The sequence below is a fragment of the Ranitomeya imitator genome, chromosome 1 (assembly GCF_032444005.1).
Source record: "Ranitomeya imitator isolate aRanImi1 chromosome 1, aRanImi1.pri, whole genome shotgun sequence".
In the NCBI taxonomy this organism is placed as follows: Eukaryota; Metazoa; Chordata; class Amphibia; order Anura; family Dendrobatidae; genus Ranitomeya; species Ranitomeya imitator.
In genome coordinates, this window is record NC_091282.1 from 256,156,357 (window position 1) to 256,177,188 (window position 20,832).

The 20,832-nt window shown below is 46.5% G+C and overlaps 1 protein-coding gene across 1 annotated transcript in view; it reads left to right on the top strand.

Annotated features, from left to right (window-relative positions):
* Positions 1–20,832, top strand: part of TCTN2 (tectonic family member 2) — a 65,400-nt gene that overhangs the window by 4,010 nt on the left and 40,558 nt on the right. Inside the window, exons 5-7 of the mRNA XM_069755990.1 lie at positions 1,273–1,373; positions 2,481–2,680; positions 6,481–6,613. Coding sequence (XP_069612091.1) covers positions 1,273–1,373; positions 2,481–2,680; positions 6,481–6,613 — 434 coding nt within the window. The remainder of the gene's footprint in view (positions 1–1,272; positions 1,374–2,480; positions 2,681–6,480; positions 6,614–20,832) is intronic.

Sequence of the window (20,832 nt, forward strand, 5' to 3'; positions counted from 1 at the left end):
GACACAAATCAGCCAAATGTACTTATTGAGAACACTTACATAAGTACAGACAAATGATTGCACAAGAAAAATATCCACAATATTTCCCGGAATTGGAGTAGGGCAAAGCATACTGCGCGTGCGCGAGACAAGATTGCATTGCGCACGCGCGAACTATGGAGGACACCTACTCCAATTCCGGAAAATATTGCGGACAGTGGGGAAGGATTATACTTGTGTCATAATCCGATATGATAAATTTATGTTTTAAAAGGAACCTGTCCGGTCGGGAAATGCTATTAACCTGCAGATATAGGGTTAATCTGCAGGCTAGTAGTTAGGAAGGTGCCTGGCCGCTGAACTGAAAGTGCAGTACCTGGTAGATAATGGATCTTATTCCTTCCGGGAACTGCCGGTCTTCAGTCACACAGAACTTCGGTGCGGTTTCAGTCACCTCTTACAGCACTGAGAGTGGCGACTGTAAGCAAGCCTGCTACTTTGACTGACAGCCGTCTCTGCACTTAAATGCTGCAAAGCCAGCTGTCAGAGTGCCGGGGTGTGCTGAGATATATACCGAGCAGTTACTGTAACACACCTCTATGACTAAAAGCCGGCAGCTACTGGGAGAAATAAAGTTCATTTTCTCTGGGCTGCAGCACTTTCAGTATGGCTTCCGGGCACCTTCCTGATGCTGTAAACCTGCGTGTTAACCCTATATCTGCAGGTTATCTAACTTGACAGATTTCCTTTCAATCCACATTCAATCAGGCTTGGAAGTGCATTGGGGATGTGTCGGTGCACTCTGAATGTCACAGCCTCCCCCCATAATGCACTGCCAGGCTAATTTGCATGTGGCCTCATAGCTTGATTTCACAGCACTGACATCGGATTGGTACAAAATGAGTGTCATCTTTTTTTGGTTCGAATCTTTACCCATATAGCCATAACCCTAGATTCATTAGTAAAATCATCTTGACAGGTCCCCATAAGATTTATTCTAGGTGACATTTGGTTTAGTGAAGGTTGTAGGGTAAACATGATGCATTCTCGGTGTTTCCCTATGGGGGCCCAGTTTACAGGAGACTTTTTGCTTTGCTTCCTATATGGAGATATTGAGGAGACAGTAACCTTGTGATTTTAGAACGCCTTCCTCTGCCCAAATGTTCCCTTGTTGCCCCAGCCCTACAGACGGTGCCCTATCTGGACAACCCTTTCCATTATGGCATAAGGCCAATGGTAAAATGATTACATTGTTTTTACTGAACGGTTGAATTTTTGTACCTAATTTTACAGAAAATAAAACTGTCATCCCAAACCAAGTGTACCAACCCCTAGGGCCCTGTCCGTGTAATCTGACAGCCGGGGCCTGTGACGTTCGCTGCTGCTGTGACCAGGTAACTTATTTGCTGCTTTTTGTTGTCATGTTCTGACATTTTATGTAAAGTTTTTATCATTTTGGTGAGAAATATGTTCATTCTTACACTTCATGTAAAATGTCCTAAAAAAAGAAAAAAATGTCAGTATGCATTATTAAAGCATCATGTTTTTACGCAACCTGTGAAAGGAGCAGTATTTTTTTTTCAATAGATTAATGTAATTTAGTAATATCTTCTCCTTATGACTGATTTAGTAAGACAGCTGCAGTCTCGTTCTTAATGAGCAAGTGCCTTAAGTCACTCGAATTATGAGAGCAACATACTTTATATATGAGCCTTTCCTAGGATTAATTGTCAGAATTATCCTATATTGCTTACTGAGAAAATACAAGATTGTTCCCTACATTAAATGAATTACTACAGTCTGTTCCAATTTGTAATTTGGCTGGACCATATCCGTGCAATTATTTGTAATCCAATCCTGCTTTCCTAATGTAATCAGTACATTTTCTGAGTAAACAGCCTCGGAGTTGTAGTTCTATAGTTACATTTATCTTTTTGATGTCGTATCAGTTATATAAAAAGGGTGAAGAGGTTTCTCAGGGAAATTCTGTTAGCAGGGTCTCACCCCAAGACTTTTTATATGTGCAAGAAGCTCTTTGTAATACAAGTCCTTTTATATCTTTATATGGCCAGTCCATTCCTCTGCTAATGAGAAATTGATGTGTAAATGAGGCTGAAGAGCTATGGTAGATGTGAAGCCTCTGTCACTCCAGCTCTATTCTCCGCTCTTAGCCGCCACCTCCTGCTTGACTGACATCCTCAATGCTGTGCGACTCTAGGTATAGGCACCTTCAGTCCAGCAAAAGGAGGCAGCGTTTGGTGGGGAACAGAGCTGGAGTGACAGATGCCTCAGATCTACAAATAGTTCTTCAGCCTCATTTGCATATCCATTCCTAATTTCTTAGGAATGGAAGAATGGACTGGCCATGGAAAGCTATTGCTCGACTTGCCTTTGAAAGCACTACATATAAATAGTTTGGGGAGGTGAAATCCTGACATTCCCTTTAAATAATTTGTAGCAATTTTATAAATTTACAATTGGCCTCTTTCCTTGCTTGCTAGGACTGCAGCGAAAGTATGAAAGAGCTCTTTAATGGATCCTGTTACTCTGGTGTCTTTGGTGGAAATGTCTCTCCACCTTTTGATCAGCTTTGTAGTGTTCAGGAGAAGAACTATGCTCCTGATTGGTTTCCGTTTCTGTGTGTCCAGTCTCCCACAGACAATTCCCCATTTCTTGGTTATTTCTACCAGGGATACACTGGGTAAGTTTCTGTTTGCTTATATGTACACTTCAAGACGTTACTAAACCTACAACGATATAAAGCGTGTGAATGATCAATTGGTAATATAAATATATCAAAGTTTATTGACCATTTACATAAACATATATATAACATACAAACACATAGGATCAAGAGGACAATGGATACGTAGATCTGGAGCGAGCTCAGAAGTGTATCATGAAACTAAATGTCCTGATAATAAGTGGCCTGAGTAAAGGGTCAGAAATTCAATAAACGATAAATAGCATATGAATAACAATATGACATTATAGATGAAAGCACACCAGTCACATGTTTGTTGAATAACAGTTACCTTTGGTCATAGTAGTGCGTAAATGGTCAGAGAGAACACCACGACGCGCGTTTCACTGCCACCTGCGTTTTTGTCAATGATTTAGAAGGGCTAATGTTTTTCCTCTCTGTTCTACATTTTGTTTAGTAGTAACCAGTCTTATAGTCTCGTATTCAAGGTATTCGTATTCACACAAATGGCTCACGTAGTGCAGGTCATCCAGGATGGCACATCAATGCGAGCTGTGGCAAGAAGGTTTTTTGTGTCTGTCAGCGTAGTGTCCAGAGGCTGGAGGTGCTACCAGGAGACAGGCCAGTACACCAGGAGATGTGGAGGGGGCTGTAGGAGGGCAACAACCCAGCAGCAGGACCACTACCTCAGCCTTTGTGCAAGGAGGAACAGGAGGAGCACTGCCAGAGCCCTGCAAAATGACCTCCACCAGGCCACAAATGGGCATGTGTCTGCACAAACGGTTAGAAACCGACTCCATGAGGATGGTCTGAGTGCCTGACGTCCACAGATGGGGGGGTGTCAGAGTCTGGAGACGCTGTGGAGAGCGATATGCTGCCTGCAACATCCTTCAGCATGACCGGTTTGGCAGTGGGTCAGTAATAGTGTGGTATTTCTTTGGAGGGCCGCACAGACCTCCATGTGCTCCCCAGAGGTAGCCTGACTGCCATTAGGTACCGAGATGAGATCCTCAGACCACTTGTGAGACCATATGGTGGTGCGGTTGGCCCTGGGTTCCTCCTAATGCAGGACAATGCCAGACCTCATGTGGCTGGAGTGTTTCAGCAGTTTATGCAAGATGAAGGTATTGAATCTATGGACTGGCCCGCTCGTTCCCCAGACCTGAATCCGACTGAACACATCTGGGACAGCAAACCTTGTTGCCACAGCTCGCATCCTGGATGAGCTGCAGTACCTGAGCCACTTGTGTGGGTTGTAGAGTCCGTCTCCTTCTACCATGAGTGTGAAAGCACAACCAACATTCAAAAGTGACCAAATCATCAGCCAGAAAGCATTGGTACTGAGCTGTGGTCTGTGGTCCGCACCTGCAGAACCACTCCTTTATTGAGTGTGTCTTGATAACTGCCAATAATTTCCATCTGTTGTCTATTCCATTTGCACAACAGCATGTGAAAGTGATTGTCAGTGTTGCTTCCTAAGTGGACAGTTTGATTTCACAGAAGTTTGATTTACCGTATATACTCGAGTATAAGCCGAGACCCCTAATTTTGCCACAAAAAATGGGAAAACTTAATGACTCGAGTACAAGCCTAGGGTGGAAAATGCAGCAGCTACTGGTAAGTTTCAAAAATAAAAATAGATACCAATAAAAGTAAAATTAATTGAGACATCAGTAGGTTGTGTTTTTGAATATCCATATTGAATCAGGAGCCCCATATAAAGCTCCATACAGTTTATGATGGGCCCCATAAGATGCTCCATATTAAAATATGCCCGATATAATGCTGCACAAATGTTGATTATGACCCCATAAGATGCTCCATACAGACATTTGCCCCATATAATGCTGTACATGGCCCCATACAGGTATTTGCCCCATATAATGCTGCATATGGTCCCATACAGATATTTGTCCCATATAATAATGCACATGGCCCCATAAGATGCTCCATACAGACATTTGCCCCATATGCTGTTGCTGCGATTAAAAAAAAAAAAAAAAAAAATGACATACTTGCCTCTCAGGCCCCTGACACTTACTATATTCACCTTTCCGCGTTCCGACGGCCGCCGCTGTGTCTTCCCCCGTCCTCTGCACTGACATGCAGGCAGAGGGTGGTGCGCACTAATCGCGTCACTGCGCCCTCTGACCTGAGCGTCACTGCAGAGGACGGAGAAGATGCAGCGGCAGCAGTTGGTGGAACGGAGAACAGGTGAATATCGCGTACTGTGTTACTCACCTGCTCCTGGCGCGGTGCAGTCCCTGGTTCTCCGGCGCCGGCAGCTTCTTCCTGTATTGAGCCGTCACATGGTACCGCTCATTACAGTAATGAATATGCGGCTCCACCCCTATGGGAGCGGAGCTGGGTCCATATTCATTACTGTAATGAGCGGTACCATGTGACCGCTCAATACAGGAAGAAGCTGCCGGCACCTGGAGAACCAGGGACGCGCAGGGACTGTTCCAGGAGCAGGTGAGTATTATTAGGCAGCTGCCGCTCCCCTCCCCTGCCGACCCCTGGGTATGACTCGAGTATAAGCTGAGAGGGGCACTTTCAGCCTAAACAATGGGCTGAAATTCTCGGCTTATGCTCCAGTATATACGGTACTTGGAGTTATATTCTGTTGTTTAAGTGTTCCGTTTATATTTTTTTGAGCAGTGTATATAATATAATTAGGCATTTATTCTCTTTGGCAGCTGGTAGTGTTTACACTGGCACAAAGTTCTTGTATCAAACAGTGAGCAGTTTATTAAATGTCCATAAACTGTTCACAGCTCACAAGTAATGATGAGCGAATATACTTGTTGCTCGGGTTTTCCTGGGGGTTGCCTGGTTGCTAGGGAATCCCCACATGTATTCAAACTGTCTAGCAGCTGTAAATCATTCAGCTGCAGCTACGAAAACTAAATCTTCGAGCAGTTACAAATACTCGGAGACCACCCGAGCGTGCTCAGGAAAACCCGAGCAACGAGTACACTCGCTCATCACTACTCACAAGGCAAAATAGCCTCTCCTCCCCATAAAAGATATAAAAAAACTAAAATAGTCCATAAAGCGTTACGGGCTCGTCCGTGCAGATACACAACAGCTTCTTCCCCCACAGTCTGAACCACATCAAAAGGTCATTTCACCTCTCTCTCACACACAGACCCTGAATGAAGTAACTGGACTACCTTGAATAGGCCATTCCATGGCCTAGAAGTGGAAGTATGGGAACGGCCAGTCCCTCCCAGCTTTATTGGCCGTTCTTAAAACCTGGACCCATTAAAAAAAAAAACCTCTCAGCACTATCTGTGCTGGAACCCGCTCTCTGGGTTTCACATCACCAAGGTTAGGCACCTCGGTGACATATAAATTCCATCTAGAACTTATCCAGCTGCAACTTTATAATAGATATATAATTAGATGGGGGATCCCTATGTTTGGTTCTTCCTGTAAAGTCCATCTCTTTCTGCAGGACCTCGTCTCTTTCTTTTTATTTAATTGATACATAATTTGTCTGTAAGCAGGGACTCAAAATACTACTATTGCTTTCTTAGTAACAAGAAACAAAAAAAATAAAAACCTGATGACAAGGGTTAATCTTTCAGACTTCTATTATCAGACTGCACTGTATGTGTGGCTGTCTTCTCCTATCCCTGCTGTCCTGAGCTATTATTTGATCCCTAGCGCAGCTTCTGATGTGTTGTCAACCAGAGGTGAACTATATCCGAATTTGGTAAATTTATATTAATGTCAGAACTACGGTAATTGTTTCTGAATAATATGATATTTCCTTCTCTGATTTTGCACAGATCTCCCTCCCAGGCGCCATCTTTTACTCTGAACTTCCAGTCCATTTATGAAAAAGTTCTCAATGGTTATAAACAAGGAGATGCAGTTTTAATAGATCAGAGTGGATTCAGTGACTATCTTACAATTCCTCAGGTACTGCTTGGTACATATATTTGTCTGTACAATTAAAATATTCTAGAGAGTTAAAAGATTGTCCATATGTCAGCCTTTCATGGCCCAGACTGGAATAAGCCGTCTACTTTCAACTACTGACTGTGGAGCTCAGGATAGAGCAGGCGAGCCTCGGTGTTTCCGTAACTCCCATAGAAATGAAGAGGCGTTACGGAAACAGGGTAGCTCAGCTGCGCTCATCTGTTTCACCAGTCAATTGTCAGAACTGTACTGAGTTATGAGATGGGATTAATCCTTTAACTGCATCTTTTAGGGTAAGTTCACAGGGTGAGTATGTTACGTGTTTTGTTTCAAATGCCACTATTTTATAAAACTGTAGTGGAAAAACCATTACGGGTGCAAAGTCTGTACCATGCCAATATTTCAGGTATTTAAACAATTAGTCTAATAGGTTAGTGTAATGAATAAGGGTACATTCTTTTGCGGCAGCAATGTTTGTTTATTGCTTTGTTGTGAATTTGGACGCAAAAATGTGTTATTGTACATGAATATTTCGATATGGTTGTACTACAGACTGGTTTTGCAAACCAAAGGATATCATCAGTAGACAGCAAATCAGCATTAAAATCTGCATGTAGCAAAAGCTTGATTTTGTGTGAGATACAGTACAGACCAAAAGTTTGGACACACCTTCTCATTTAAAGATTTTTCTGTATTTTCATGACTATGAAAATTGTGCATTCACACTGAAGGCATCAAAACTATAAATTAACACACGTGGAATTATATACTTAACAAAAAAGTGTGAAACAACTGAAAATATGTCTTATATTCTAGGTTCTTCAAAGTAGCCACCTTTTGCTTTGATGACTGCTTTGCACACTCTTGGCATTCTCTTGATGAGCTTCAAGAGCTAGTCACCGGGAATGGTTTTCAATTCACAGGTGTGCCCCGTCAGGTTTAATAAGTGGGATTTCTTGCCTTATAAATGGAGTTGGGACCATCAGTTGTGCTGTGCAGAAGTCTGGTGGATACACAGCTGATAGTCCTACTGAATAGACTGTTAGAATTTGTATTATGGCAAGAAAAAAGCAGCTAAGTAAAGAAAAACAAGTGGCCATCGTTACTTTAAGAAATGAAGGTCAGTCAGTCCGAAAAATTGGGAAAACTTTGAAAGTGCCCCCAAGTGCAGTGGCAAAAACCATCAAGCACTACAAAGAAACTGGCTCACATGAGGACCGCCCCAGGAAAGGAAGACCAAGAGTCACCTCTGCTTCTGAGGATAAGTTTATCTGAATCACCAGCCTCAGAAATCGTAGGTTAACAGCAGCTCAGATTAGAGACCAGGTCAATGCCACACAGAGTTTTAGCAGCAGACACATCTCTACAACAACTGTTAAGAGGAGACTTTATGAAGCAGGGCTTCATGGTAAAATAGCTGCTAGGAAACCACTGCTAAGGACAGGCAACAAGCAGAAGAGACTTGTTTGGGCTAAAGAACACAAGGAATGGACATTAGACCAGTGGAAATCTGTGCTTTGGTCTGATGAGTCCAAATTTGAGATCTTTGGTTCCAACCACCGTGTCTTTGTGCGACGCAGAAAAGGTGAACGGATGGACTCTACATGCCTGGTTCCCACCGTGAAGCATGGAGGAGGAGGTGTGATGGTGTGGGGGTGCTTTGCTGGTGACACTGTTGGGGATTTATTCAAAATTGAAGGCATACTGAACCAGCATGGCTACCACAGCATCTTGCAGCGGCATGCTATTCCATCCGGTTTGCGTTTAGTTGGACTATCATTTATTTTTCAACAGGACAATGACCCCAAACACACCTCCAGGCTGTGTAAGGGCTATTTGACCAAGAAGGAGAGTGATGGGGTGCTACGCCAGATGACCTGGCCTCCACAGTCACCAGACCTGAACCCAATCGAGATGGTTTGGGGTGAGCTGGACGGCAGAGTGAAGGCAAAAGGGCCAACAAGTACTAAGCATCTCTAGGAACTCCTTCAAGATTGTTGGAAGACCATTCCCGGTGACTACCTCTTGAAGCTCATCAAAAGAATGCCAAGAGTGTGCAAAGCAGTCATCAAAGCAAAAGGTGGCTACTTTGGAGAACCTAGAATATAAGACATAATTTCAGTTGTTTCACACTTTTTTGTTACACAGCCATTTTCCCATCCAACATGTAATTAATATCATATTGGTGCCTTACAAGTGTATATTGATCTAGAGCGCAAGTATCATATATATATTTCTCTGTAGTTTTATTTCTTCCCTATGTGGTTTGGGGCTATACATATATATTTTTCCAAATATTATTATTATTATATGGCCTTCAGCTCAATCTTGAGCCATGGTAACTTGATGGATGAACGCTCTGTAGGAATTTCGACCTCGTGGAAGCCTAGATAGGTCTACCATGGTCTTCTCTGCTGTTATCTTGATTGTATCAAGCCATCAGGTTGCTAGTCTTCCTCTTCACCTTGTTCTTTCTATTCTTTCGACCATGATGTCCTTCTCCAATGATTGCTTTCTTTGATGTGTCCAAATTAGGCAAGTTGGCGCTTGGTGATCTTTGCGTCTATTGACATGTCTGGCGTGATTTGTTCCAGTATTGATTTATTTGTTCTTTTTGCCATCTATGGTATTGATAACCTCCTTCTCCAGCACCACATTTCGAAGGACACATTTTTGTAAATATTTTATTAAATCTTTTCATGGAACAACACTGACGATATGACACTTTGACACAATGTAAAGTAGTCAATGTACAGCTTGTATAGCAGTATAAATTTGATGTGCCCCATAGATGACTCAGCACACAGCCATAAATGTTTAAATCGCTGGCGACAAAAGTGAGTACACCACTAAGTGTATATGGCGAAACTGTGCCCAAGTTGCCATTTTCCCTCCCAGATGTCATGTTACTCATTAGTGTTACAAGGTCTCACGTGTGAATATGGAGCAGGTGTGTTAAATTTCGTATCACTCTCGCACTCCTTCATACTGATAATTGGAAGTTCAACATGGCACCTCATGGCAAAGAAATCTCTGAGGATGTGGAAAAAAGAATTGTTGCTCTACATGAAGATGGCCTAGGCTATAAGAAGATTGCCAACACCCTGACACTGAGCTGCAGTATGGTGGACAAGACCATACAGCAGTTTAACAAGACAGGTTCCACTCAGAACAGGCCTCTCTATGGTCGACAAAAGAAGCTGATTACACGTGCTCAGTGTCATATCCAGAGGTTGTCTTATCAACATAGACTTATGAGTGCTGACACCATTGCTGCAGAGGTTAAAGGATTGGGGCTCAACCTACCAGTGCTCATACCATACGCTGCATCAAATGGGTCTGCATGGCCATTGTCCCAGAAGGTAAGCCTCTTTTAAAGATGATGCACAAAAAAACTCTCAAACCCTTTGCTGAAGACAAGCAGACTAAAGACATAGATTACTGGAACCATGTCCTGTGGTCTCATGAGACCAAGATAAACTTATTTGGTTTAGATGGTGCCAAACGTGTGTCGTGGCAACCAGGTGAGGAATACAAAAACAAGTGTGTCTTGCCTACAGTCAAGCATGGTGGTGGGAGTGTCAGAGTTTGGGGCTGCATGAGTGCTGACGGCTGTGGGGAGCTACAGTTTATTGAAAGAACCATGAATGCCAACAAATGCTGTGACATACTGAAGCAGAGCATGATCCCCCTCCCTTTCGGAAACTGGGCCGCAGGGCAGTATTTTAACATGATAACGTCGTCAAACTCCCCTCCAAGACGACCACTGCCTTGCTAAAGAAACTGAAGATAAAGGTGCTGGACTGGCCAAGCATGTCTCCACCCCGAAACCCTATTGAGTAAATGTGGGGCATCCTCAAGTGGAAGATGGAGGTGCGCAAGGTCTCTAACATCCACCAGCTCTGTGACATCGTCATGAAAGAGGATTCCAGTGGCAACCTGGGAAGCTCTAGTGATCTCCATGCCCAAGAGAGGTACAGCAGTGCTGGAAAAAATGGTGGCCACACAAAATATTGACACTTTGGACACATTTTGGCCATTTTTACTTAGGGGAGTACTCACTTTTTTCCCATCATACATGACGGCACCACGAGAGAGGGGATCCGCCCATCAAGGACAGGAAACCTTCAAGATAAAAGGGGCGGCTACTCTCTCCACATCATCAGTTGGTTTCCTGTCCTTGACGGGGAACCCTCAAGATGGAAGTCGTCTGAAGACAGAAGAGGATGCCGGGGCCTGGGTCCGGTGGATTTGGCCGGACGCTGTCTGCTGCACCGTCACCAGGTACCCGTAGTCGCCTCGGGGGTCAATGTATACCATGCCCCCCCTGAGCGAAGCATGGCCACAGCCCGCGAGGCGAATGCCCGGGTGAAGATACTCCACGGGGGCCGCAGGCGCGCTCCCCCCCTGTAGAGTGGAAATCCTGCCTGTCCACGGGGGTCACTTTATGGTGCCCCCCCTGTTGACCAAAGGTGGCCATGCAGCCTGTGAGGCACATCGGTGCCCGAGCCAGGTAAGCTCCTCGGAGGTTTTTGGGCCTCCCTGTTGAGTTCAGGTCTCCCCCCTTCCCCCTCCTCCCTGACGGTACCTGAGGCACAGAGCGGTTTGAAGCAGTGGCTGGTGAGTGAAGAGGTGCGCTGCCTGACGCTGTGGCGTGGACACTCCCGGAAGCCTCCCTCCAGCCGGCACCAGGTATCCGGGTTGAGAGGTAGGCGCGCACGGAACGTTTAATGCAGCGGGGGGGGGACAGATTCTTCGGCGCGCACCGCAAGTAAATGCCAGGTGCGCGCCTGGAGGTAAAGCGTGCACAGGCGCTGAAGCCGGCGTCAGCGGGAACCCTTGTGCAGGAGCATGGCGCCGGGGGGGGACCCAAAAAGGCGGCGCGCACCGGAAGTGGTAACCGGATGCGCGCCTGGAGCATAGTGAGGCCGGGTGCGCGCGCGCTGCTCTGATAGAGGCAGGATCAACCAGGTAGATGGTGGATATTAAAGCGCACACCGGATGTGGTTGCCAGGTGCACGCTTGGGCATGTTTTTACAGCGCAGGCGTTGCGCTAGCGATGGCAGGATCAACCAGGTGATTGATTGCATATAGGAGCACCGGAAGTGGTGCAGGCACGATCAGCCAGGTAATCATTCATGACAGGTGCGATGGTACACCTGATCACTGAAGTGACCAGTAAGGCAGGATCAACCAGGTGGTTTCTTTAAAAAAAAAAAAAAAAAAAAAAAAAAGGCTCTATTTAAACGAGCTAGAAGTGCTGCCCTGTGTCACTAAAGCCAGGCAGGTTGAAGGTGACTACTCTTGTGTGCTGGTGTGTATAATGGAGAGTTTCTCGCCAGAGCATTTGATACCACAGCAAGAGGTGCAGGAGAGGCGGTCTTGCTCAAGCGAAAAAAGCCAGACCCGCCATGTCAGCAGCAAAAGCCGCTCGGACAGTATACGGACGGATCGGCGTAACAAGGAGGGGTCCCTAGTCTCATTGGGAGACACGGAGAAAACCAGCCAACCTCCGGATCCGGTACCCGTACTTTGAAAACGTCCGAGTGGTGAGTGAACTACGAGAAAGTCCAGTACGCTAATGCCTGTTCTTTTCTCTTCTCTTATCTCCGTCTCTCCCCTCTTTTCTTACATACATTGCGGGGTGGAGTATAGGAGGTCCCCAAAAAGTATAAGGCGAAGACTAAAAATAGAGAATGTCCCTTATGTAAAAAGCCTTTAATGTCATCTTGGGGTAAAAGACTGTGTCAGGACTGTATTAACCAGACTGTGGCGGAGGAAACACCCTCCTTTACGGACAGCCTAAGATCTCTGATTCAGTCCGAAGTCTCTAAGTCCGTAAGAGCATTACAGACACCTGACACAGATGCCAGATCTAGGGACAGATCCAGCCCCTCTATAGCATCCCAAAGGGATTCCTCGGGGTCAGAGCAGGATTCTGATATGGCCCGCTGTTCTGATAGTAGCTCTGAGGAGGAAGACACCTTTCCAGCAGAGGCTACAGATAAACTTATTAAAGCTGTTCGCTCTACCATGGGGCTGGTAGAGGAGAAGGCCAAAAAAACAGCCCAAGAACTCATGTTCAGTGGCCTACAAAAGAAGAAACGGAGATCATTCCCTGTTAACGATCAAATTCAAGAACTAATCAAACGGGAATGGCAAAAGCCGGAAAAGAGGTCCCAGATAACTACCTCCCTAAAAAGAAGGTATCACTTTGAAGAGGAAGCATCCTCATCTTGGGACAGAGCCCCAAAAATCGATGTGGCGGTCTCAAAAGTGGCCAGGAAGTCCTCCCTGCCGTTCAAGGACCTAGCTTCTCTAAAAGAACCTCTGGACAGGAAGGTGGACAGTTCCCTGAAGACAGCTTGGGAAGCCTCAGCAGGAGCACTAAGGCCAGCTATCGCGGCCACTTGTGTCGCCAGATCCCTTAAGATCTGGATAGACAACCTGGAGGAACAGGTGGAGCAAAAAGCTCCCAGGGAAGCTATCTTAGAGTCACTTCCAACTATGAGGGCAGCGGCTATGTTTCTAGCTGAAGCATCAGCAGACTCTGCTAGGCTGGCAGCAAAATCAGCAGCGTTAGCTAACACTGGACGCCGTGCCGTATGGCTTAAATGCTGGCCAGGGGACACTCAGGCCAAAATGAAGCTTTGTTCTTTGCCTTGTGAGGGGAACTTCCTGTTCGGACCGGCATTAGATGAGGTACTGGAGAAGGCCGGGGATAAAAAGAAGAACTTTCCAAGACAGCCGTTTCAGCCCTTTCGTCGCTCCTTTTCGGAGAGGCCAAAGATTCCGAAGACCGCAGTACAGGGACCGAGACAGAAGCAACCTGGACAAGCGACCCAGGGGAGGAAAGGGCTTCTATTTCGGCAAGTCCCCCAGAGACACCAAAAAACCCTCCCAGTGACGGTCCTTCTCAGGTGGGAGGGAGGCTCTCTCACTTCCTTCCAGCCTGGGAGAGGAACTCCTCCAGCATATGGATCCGGCAGATCGTAGGATCAGGCCTAAGTCTAAAGTTTCACCACTGGCCTCCAAGAAGGTATATGCAGACCCCGGTGCAGTCCTCCCAAGAGAAGCAAGACAGTCTGGAGGGGGAAGTAACATCACTCCTAGACAAGCACGTCTTGGAAGAAGTTCCTATAGATGAAAGGAGGGAAGGATTTTATTCCCCTCTTTTTCTCATAAAAAAACCGGACAACTCTTGGAGGACAATTATAAATCTAAAAGGCCTCAACAAATTTCTTGTAGTACCATCATTCAAGATGGAAACCATAAAATCGGCGGTGAAACTTCTCTATCCCCAATGCTACATGTCCGTCCTCGACCTCAAGGACGCTTATTATCACGTCCCAATCAGACAACAAGATCGTCAGTTCCTCAGAGTGGCAGTTCAGATAGGGTCCCAGCTGCGTCACTTCCAGTACAGGGCTCTGCCCTTTGGGATAGCAACCGCCCCACGCGTATTTACGAAGCTGATTGCAGAGGTCACAGCACATCTCAGGGAAAAAGACACTCTAATAATTCCCTATTTGGACGACTTCCTGATAGTGGGAAAGAACTTTTCTCACTGTCAGGAGCAGGTCAGGATAGTGATGGACACTCTTCAGACACTGGGGTGGCAACTAAATCTCAAGAAGTCCAAGTTAGAGCCGGCAATGGTCCAGAATTTCCTGGGGATAACGGTGGACTCCGTGGCACAGGAGTGCCGCCTCCCAGAAGAAAAAGAAGAAAAAATCAAACAGATGATTATGGCCACATTAAAAAAGCCGGAAATGACCTTAAGAAGGGCCATGTCGGTGTTAGGGTCCCTAACCTCCTGCATACCGGCAGTAAAATGGGCCCAGTTCCATGCAAGAGAACTGCAATGGTGTGTGCTGCAGAACGACCGAGAACTTCAGGGACAGTTAGAGCAGAAGCTCACTCTCCCACTCTCTGTGCTCCAATCTCTCAGATGGTGGTTTCAGATGGAGTCATCCCCCAGAGGAGTTCCCTGGACATTCACAGCCTCCATGGTAATCACAACGGACACCAGTCCATGGGGATGGGGAGCTCACTCAGACACACTATGGGTCCAAGACCCCTGGGTTCAAGAGGAGAAAGATCTATCCTCAAACGAGTGGGAGCTCCTAGCAATAGAAAGGGCGCTAGAGAGATTACTTCCACACTTGGCAGGGCATCATGTGAGAGTCCTATCGGACAACCGTACAGCGGTCGCATACGTGAACCACCAGGGAGGCACCCGCTCTCGGGCACTGATGCACATAACCACAAGACTCATGTCTCTAGCCGAAAGGCACTTCCTGTCATTATCGGCCCTGCATATCCGAGGTGTGGACAACATAAAGGCAGACTTTCTAAGCAGGAACCACTTGAGGCAAGGGGAATGGTCCCTAAAAAAGTCCGTTTTTCAACGGATAGTGCACATGTGGGGAAAACCCAGGGTGGACCTCTTTGCCTCAAAAGTCAACAAGAAAGTCCAAAAATTCTGCTCCCTGAACCCTACAGACAGGCCGTTGGCAGTAGACGCCTTCAGCATAGAATGGACATCTGGACTCCTGTATGCCTTCCCACCGATATGTCTAATCCCAGTGGTTCTGAGGAAGATCAGGGAAGACAAGGCCAGAGTGATCGTGATAGCGCCCTTCTGGCCGAAAAGACCGTGGTTCTACTGGCTGAGAGTGATGTCAGTGACGGACCCGTGGGTTCTCCCGGAAGACCAGGACCTTCTAACTCGGGGTCCCTTCAACCACCCGCAGAACTCCGGGCTTCATTTGACAGCCTGGCATTTGAGCGGTCGTTACTAGAGAAAGAAGGGTTCTCAGCTGGGTTAATATCCACCTTGCTCAGCAGCAGAAAACCAGTAACGACCAAGATCTATGGGAGGATATGGAAGAAATTCCTGTCCAGCTCAGGGCTAATACGGGAAGGGGAGGTCCCGATAGTGGCAATACTGGAGTTCCTGCAGAAGGGCTTAGATCTGGGGTTAGCGGTTAGTACCCTCAAAGTACACATTTCAGCCTTAGCAGCCCTATTCAACTGTGACCTGGCAAGTAATAGGTGGGTGGTGAGGTTTATCCGAGCCTGTAGTAGAGCTGACTCTGTCCCATCTCCTACTCCTCCACCATGGGATCTAAATCTAGTGTTAACTGCCCTGACGGAAAGCCCCTTTGAGCCGTTAAATACAACTTCTGATAAAATACTAACATTAAAAACAGCTTTGTTAGTGGCACTTACATCGGCCCGTAGGGTGGGGGATTTACACGCGTTGTCAGCTGACCCCCCTTACACACAAGTCATGGACGATAGGGTTGTATTAAAATTAGATCCGGCATATCTCCCCAAAGTGGTATCGAGATTCCATAGAGCTCAGGATATAACCCTACCCTCTTTCTGTCCCAATCCCAGTAACAAAAAAGAGGAGAGACTCCATTGCCTAGACGTTAGGAGATGTATCCTACAGTATCTAGAGGTGACTAAATCCTGGAGGAAGCAGAGGGCTTTATTTGTTTCGTTCCAGGGGTCAAGGAAGGGCCTTAAAGCCTCAAAACAGACTATAGCTAGATGGGTGAGAGAGGCCATTATTCTAGCGTATAGTAGTGCAGGCAGGGTTGTTCCACAGGGTCTGAAAGCCCACTCTACGAGGGCCGTGGCGACGTTGTGGGTGGAGAGAGCTGATGCTACCTGTTATGAAAGGTAATTCAGTACCACAATGGACATAGAGGTCAGCGCACATACAGTGACCTGGCAATAACCCAAAAAACAAGAACGAGCTCTGAGACGTGGGAACTCTGTTGACCGCAATCCCTAATCCTCTCCAACCACACTAAAGGCAGCCGTGGATTGCGCCTAACGCTGCCTATGCAACTCGGCACGGCCTGAGAAACTAGCTAGCCTGAAGATAGAAAATAAGCCTACCTTGCCTCAGAGAAATTCCCAAAGGAAAAGGCAGCCCCCACATATGACTGTGAGTAAGATGAAAAGACAAACGTAGAGATGAAATAGATTTAGCAAAGTGAGGCCCAACTTTCTGAACAGAGCGAGGATAGGAAAGGTAACTTTGCGGTCAACACAAAACCCTACAAAAACCACGCAAAGGGGGCAAAAAGACCCTCCGTACCGAACTAACGGCACGGAGGTACACCCTCTGCGTCCCAGAGCTTCCAGCAAGCAGAAAAAAACAAATTGACAAGCTGGACAGAAAAAAACAGCAAACAAATAGCAAAGAGGAACTTAGCTATGCAGAGCAGCAGGCCACAGGAACGATCCAGGAGGAAACAGGTCCAATACTAGAACATTGACTGGAAGCCAGGATCAAAGCACTAGGTGGAGTTAAATAGAGAAGCACCTAACGACTTCACCACATCACCTGAGGAAGGAAACTCAGAAGCCGCAGTACCACTTTCCTCCACCAACGGAAGCTCACAGAGAGAACCAGCCGAAGTACCACTTGTGACCACAGGAGGGAGCTCTGCCACAGAATTCACAACAGTACCCCCCCCTTGAGGAGGGGTCACCGAACCCTCACCAGAGCTCCCAGGACGACCAGGATGAGCCATATGAAAGGCACGAACAAGATCGGGAGCATGGACATCAGAGGCAAAGACCCAGGAATTATCTTCCTGAGCATAACCCTTCCACTTAACCAGATACTGGAGTTTCCGCCTTGAAACACGAGAATCCAAAATCTTCTCCACAATATACTCCAGCTCCCCCTCCACCAAAACCGGGGCAGGAGGATCAACAGATGGAACCATAGGTGCCACGTATCTCCGCAACAATGACCTATGGAATACGTTATGTATGGAAAATGAATCTGGAAGGGTCAGACAAAAAGACACAGGATTAAGAACCTCAGAAATCCTATACGGACCAATAAAACGAGGTTTAAACTTAGGAGAGGAAACCTTCATAGGAATATGACGAGAAGATAACCAAACCAAGTCCCCAACCCGAAGTTGGGGACCCACACAGCGTCTGCGATTAGCGAAACGTTGAGCCTTCTCCTGGGACAAAGTCAAATTGTCCACCACATGAGTCCAAATCTGCTGCAACCTGTCCACCACAGTATCCACACCAGGACAGTCCGAAGACTCAACCTGCCCTGAAGAGAAACGAGGATGGAACCCAGAGTTGCAGAAAAACGGTGAAACCAAGGTAGCCGAGCTGGCCCGATTATTAAGGGCGAACTCAGCCAAAGGCAAAAAGGACACCCAGTCATCCTGATCAGCAGAAACAAAGCATCTCAGATATGTTTCCAAGGTCTGATTGGTTCGTTCGGTCTGGCCATTAGTCTGAGGATGGAAAGCCGAGGAAAAAGACAAGTCAATGCCCATCCTACCACAAAAGGCTCGCCAAAACCTCGAAACAAACTGGGAACCTCTGTCAGAAACGATATTCTCCGGAATGCCATGCAAACGAACCACATGCTGGAAAAACAATGGCACCAAATCAGAGGAGGAAGGCAATTTAGACAAGGGTACCAAATGGACCATCTTAGAGAAGCGATCACAGACCACCCAAATGACTGACATCTTTTGAGAGACGGGAAGAGCTGAAATAAAATCCATAGAGATATGTGTCCAAGGCCTCTTCGGGACCGGCAAGGGCAAAAGCAACCCACTGGCACGAGAACAGCAGGGCTTAGCCCGAGCACAAATCCCACAGGACTGCACAAAAGTACGCACATCCCGCGACAGAGATGGCCACCAAAAGGATCTAGCCACCAACTCTCTAGTACCAAAGATTCCAGGATGACCAGCCAACACCGAACAATGAACCTCAGAGATCACTTTATTCGTCCACCTATCAGGGACAAACAGTTTCTCCGCTGGGCAACGATCAGGTTTATTAGCCTGAAATTTTTGCAGCACCCGCCGCAAATCAGGGGAGATGGCAGACACAATTACTCCCTCTTTGAGGATACCCGCCGGCTCAGATACACCCGGAGAGTCGGGCACAAAACTCCTAGACAGAGCATCCGCCTTCACATTTTTAGAGCCCGGAAGGTATGAAATCACAAAGTCAAAACGGGCAAAAAACAACGACCAACGAGCTTGTCTAGGATTCAACCGCTTGGCGGACTCGAGATAAGTCAAGTTCTTATGATCAGTCAAGACCACCGCGCGATACTTAGCTCCTTCAAGCCAATGACGCCACTCCTCGAATGCCCACTTCATGGCCAGCAACTCTCGATTGCCAACATCATAATTTCGCTCAGCAGGCGAAAACTTCCTGGAAAAGAAGGCGCATGGTTTCATCATCGAGCAATCAGAACTTCTCTGCGACAAAACAGCCCCTGCTCCAATCTCAGAAGCATCAACCTCGACCTGGAACGGAAGCGAAACATCTGGTTGACACAACACAGGGGCAGAAGAAAAACGACGCTTCAACTCTTGAAAAGCTTCCACCGCAGCAGAAGACCAATTGACCAAATCAGCACCTTTCTTGGTCAAATCGGTCAATGGTTTAGCAATACTAGAAAAATTGCAGATGAAGCGACGATAAAAATTAGCAAAGCCCAGGAACTTTTGCAGACTTTTCAGAGATGTCGGCTGAGTCCAATTATGGATGGCTTGGACCTTAACAGGATCCATCTCGATAGTAGAAGGGGAAAAGATGAACCCCAAAAATGAAACCTTCTGAACACCAAAGAGACACTTTGATCCCTTCACAAACAAAGAATTAGCACGCAGGACCTGAAACACCGTTCTGACCTGCTTCACATGAGACTCCCAATCATCCGAGAAGATCAAAATGTCATCCAAGTACACAATCAGGAATTTATCCAGGTACTCTCGGAAGATGTCATGCATAAAGGACTGAAACACTGATGGAGCATTGGCAAGTCCGAATGGCATCACTAGATACTCAAAATGGCCCTCGGGCGTATTAAATGCAGTTTTCCACTCATCGCCTCGCTTAATACGCACAAGATTATACGCACCACGAAGATCTATCTTGGTGAACCAACTAGCCCCCTTAATCCGAGCAAACAAATCAGACAACAATGGCAAGGGGTACTGAAATTTAACCGTGATCTTATTTAGAAGGCGGTAATCTATACAAGGTCTCAGTGAACCATCCTTCTTGGCTACAAAAAAGAACCCTGCTCCCAATGGCGACGATGACGGGCGAATATGCCCCTTCTCCAAAGACTCCTTCACATAACTCCGCATAGCGGCGTGCTCAGGCACAGATAAATTAAACAGTCGACCTTTTGGGAATTTACTACCAGGAATCAAATCGATAGCACAATCACAATCCCTATGCGGAGGTAGGGTATTGGACTTGAGCTCATCAAATAAATCCCGGTAATCAGACAAGAACTCGGGAACCTCAGAAGGGGTGGATGACGAAATAGACAGAAATGGCACATCACCATGTACCCCCTGACAACCCCAGCTGGACACAGACATGGATTTCCAATCTAAAACTGGATTATGGACTTGTAGCCATGGCAACCCCAACACGACCACATCATGCAGATTATGCAACACCAGAAAGCGAATAACCTCCTGATGTGCAGGAGCCATGCACATGGTCAGCTGGGTCCAGTACTGAGGCTTATTCTTGGCCAAAGGCGTAGCATCAATTCCTCTCAATGGAATAGGACACTGCAAGGACTCCAAGAAAAACCCACAACGCCTAGCATATTCCAAGTCCATCAAATTCAGAGCAGCGCCTGAGTCCACAAATGCCATGACAGAATACGATGACAAAGAGCAGATCAAGGTAACGGACAGAAGAAATTTTGACTGTACCGTACCAATGGTGGCAGACCTAGCGAACCGCTTAGTGCGCTTAGGACAATCAGAGATAGCATGAGTGGAATCACCACAGTAGAAACACAGCCCATTCTGACGTCTGTGTTCTTGCCGTTCAACTCTGGTCAAAGTCCTATCGCACTGCATAGGCTCAGGTTTAAGCTCAGGTAATACCGCCAAATGGTGCACAGATTTACGCTCGCGCAAACGTCGACCGATCTGAATGGCCAAAGACATAGACTCATTCAGACCAGCAGGCATAGGAAATCCCACCATGACATCTTTAAGGGCTTCAGAGAGACCTTTTCTGAAAATAGCTGCGAGCGCACCTTCATTCCACTGAGTGAGTACGGACCACTTTCTAAATTTCTGACAATATACCTCTATTTCATCCTGACCCTGACACAGAGCCAGCAAATTCTTCTCTGCCTGATCCACAGAATTAGGCTCATCGTA